General features: G+C 32.5%; 1 protein-coding gene across 1 annotated transcript; it reads left to right on the forward strand.

Moving 5' to 3' along the window:
* Positions 1 to 220: 220 nt before the first annotated feature.
* LOC120077543 lies at positions 221 to 1,741 on the forward strand. The gene is given in 5 exon segments (XM_039031460.1): positions 221 to 657; positions 1,045 to 1,110; positions 1,112 to 1,242; positions 1,244 to 1,326; positions 1,367 to 1,741. Coding segments are annotated over 5 exon segments (684 nt in total). The 5' UTR covers positions 221 to 453; the 3' UTR covers positions 1,567 to 1,741.
* The last annotated feature ends 1,549 nt before the right edge of the window (positions 1,742 to 3,290 follow it).

Here is a 3,290-nt window from a genome sequence, read left to right on the forward strand (position 1 = left end):
AGGGGGGGGGAAGGGAATTAAATGATGGAAAGAAGAGTGGTAGTAATTGTGATTGGCATTTAATGCCCCAATTAATTCTCTTCCACCACTCTCCCACTTTCCCATCATTAATCAAATTCGAATAATTAATTTTCCATTTTCACTCCCACCATTAATATTGTGAAAATTAATTCATTAATTAATTAATTTACTTCATAACGTCGCTTCAATATTTAGTTGATAAAACTTTCGTCTTATATTTTCCTACACCGCTCTCGCTCTCCATACAATTACCAACACCCAACCCAAACCCACTCCCCCGCTCACTTCCTTTCCTCCTCTCTCTCTTTTTTCCCTCTCCCTCTTATTTTTATCAGAAAAAAAAAAGAAAATTAAAAAAAAAAACTAATTAAATTACTATTCAAAAGGGGTTTTCTTTGGTTTCGTTTTGTTTCTCTATAAAGCTCCAAAAAAATGGCTGCCGAAGTTAGCAGTCTGATTCGAGTACTCGCCGGTTATAAGGACGAAGATAATCGGACGGCCCTCGGTAATGGCCAGGAATCAACGGCTCTCGTTACTCGCGATTTGCTCGGACAATCTTCCAACCTTACTGACTCTCAAGAATTGGACCTCGATTTGCAGGTTCCCACCGGCTGGGAAAAAAGGCTCGACTTGAAGGTTCCTTCTTCTTCTTCTTTTTTTTCTTTTTTAAAAAATCTTAAGAACTCGCTGTTTTTATTTGCTAATTAAAAAAACCCCTTTGTTAAATTTTCCAATTGGTTACTGGAATTCAAGAATTGTGCGAAATTAGGCTAAGAAAAGAGAAGGAGAAGGAAAAACTATTTCACTGTACTATTTTTTTTAATAACATTAATTGTGGTGCTTCGTTTTTTTTTTTTTTTTTTATAAGTTTTGGTACTACTGATTAATTACCCCCTTTCCTCTGAAATCATTAAATTTCTTCTCTTTTCGTATGAATTGAACACAGTCGTATCATTAATTTTATTTTTTTTTTTTTAAAAAAAATTAATTAATTAATTTTGGTCTGTTTGTTTGTTTTTGCAGTCGGGAAAAGTTTACATACAGAGAAGTCAAACACCGGATTCTCCTCTGAATTCAGAATCGAAACAGCTCCAAAATGATCAATCAAACAGAATCGAAATTTCAGGACTTGAATTTCCCTCCATCTCCTTCAAAACGAACATTAAATCTCTTAAACGAAACCAGCTTGGATTTGAAATTGACGTCGTCGCCGTCGACCAATTACGCTTAGCGTTTGTACTCTGGATAAGGTGAAATCTGCTCTGGAAAGGGCCGACAAGGAGCTCGTAAAGAAACGCTCGTCGCTATGGAAATCGTCTTCAATCGCCGTCGTATTCCTCCTCCTCATCGTCGGCGGCGAAAGAAATTCAAGAAGAAGAAGCGGCGGAAATTAGAAACTCGGCGGCGCCGATGGCGGTGGGTTGCCCTGGATGTTTATCATATGTATTAGTAATGAAAAACAACCCCCGATGTCCTCGTTGCAACTCTGTCGTTCCATTGCCGACCATCAAGAAACCTCGGATTGATCTAAACATGTCCATATAAAAAAAAAAAAAAAAGTTTGGGAATCGTCCATCATCATCATCATCATATATAAAATATCCAAAAGGAAATTAAGAAATTTCGCCCATGGCCCTCTTCCTAGATCTTTTGTTTTTGTTTTTGGTTTTTGGTTTTTTTTTTTTGGGTATATGTAAAATGGAAAGATTTTTACACAAAATTATGCCGTCCATTCTTCCATTTCTGTTTTTCTTTTTTTCCCCTCGTTCTACATTTTCTTCGTTTCGGCATGATTCATTCAATTTTCAATCTTTCGTGTCATGTAAAATTATTCAAAGTCTATAGTTCGATGACAGATACCGATGTGTCTGACCATTTTATTATTTAAATTAAAATAAAATTTCAAAACGTAATTCAAATTCAAAGATACTTTTATTGCGTCCTTTCAAAAATGATTATTTTGCCTTTTCATATATATTTTTTATCTTTTTATTTTTTGACTTCCAATATAGGGTGGATATTCGATTGTTTGACGTTTGAAAATCATAAATTGCCTTAAGAATTTGTTCATGACTTAATTTATGATTATTACATTCAAAATTCATCAATACCCTAAATTCATAGTGATCGTCAATCTAATTGTTCAATATTTTGAAAATATTTAATACTTTTTTTTCATTAACCAAAGTGATCTAACCATTAAATTTTGAGATAGTATATATAGATATCTTATTACAACTCTGATATATGGAAAATTTTTGTAAAGTACTTTTCCAAACAAGAACTTATAAAGCGTGGACATAAATTCAAAATGAAAATTTTGAAGTGCTTAAAAATGTAATAGTTAGTTAGTGGAGTTATGTTGGTTAGTTTGAATCCGATATTAAATCTGTATAGAACGTGGTTAATTTAATTTGAAAATTGAAAATTTAATTTTTGAATATAATAGAATGGGGACAGAATTGTAAATAGGAAATTTTGGGGGAAATAAGAGGAAAGAAAAAATAGTGCATTTATAGAGGTTGCGTAGTAAAAACGTTTGGAAGGGCAGTGGGTGGAGAAGGTGGGTTTAATCTTTAATGGGTTGCTTGCTGCATTGCATGAGGCTAATTATAGCGTTTACAGACCCAACAAATTAATATACTTAACACGCATATTTAATGGAGACTTTATTTTTTGTCATAGTTTGCCACCTACGTTTTTTTTTCTATACAGATTTATTGCTCTCTCTCCTTTTTTTTTTTTTTTTTTCTTCTTTGTAATTAATTCGTATTATTGTTATATTAGTAATCAATTAATTTTCATTAATCACACCTCCATCCCTATTACTACCTATCCTCTCAATCTTAAACTTTGTTATTAATTAATCAGCAAGTAATGTCTTAGGATTGTGGATTTATTATGATGATAATTATGTGAGACTTTTATGAGCCTCACCTCGCATTTATTACTATCATTTAATTCGGCAACCATACTTTTAAATTTTAAACTTATTTGGCAAGAAAATCAACGTCAACACCCCATTAATGGCCTTGAGTTAATGACTTGATTTATGGTGGATTATTTCAGTAATTAATGATAATACATTAATTTCCTGTTTTTAAAGTGCAATAATATCATCTGCGTTATTTCCGAAATTTACTCAATTACCATAATCATAATAAAGGACTTTTATAATCAAATCGCCTTCTAAGTTCTATCTTCTCTTCACCTTGTACCTATAAAATAACTTTTAATCCATGAACTAAACTTTCTAAAATGCCTTCCAA

This window comes from Benincasa hispida, chromosome 5, assembly GCF_009727055.1.
Source record: "Benincasa hispida cultivar B227 chromosome 5, ASM972705v1, whole genome shotgun sequence".
NCBI lineage: Eukaryota > Viridiplantae > Streptophyta > Magnoliopsida > Cucurbitales > Cucurbitaceae > Benincasa > Benincasa hispida.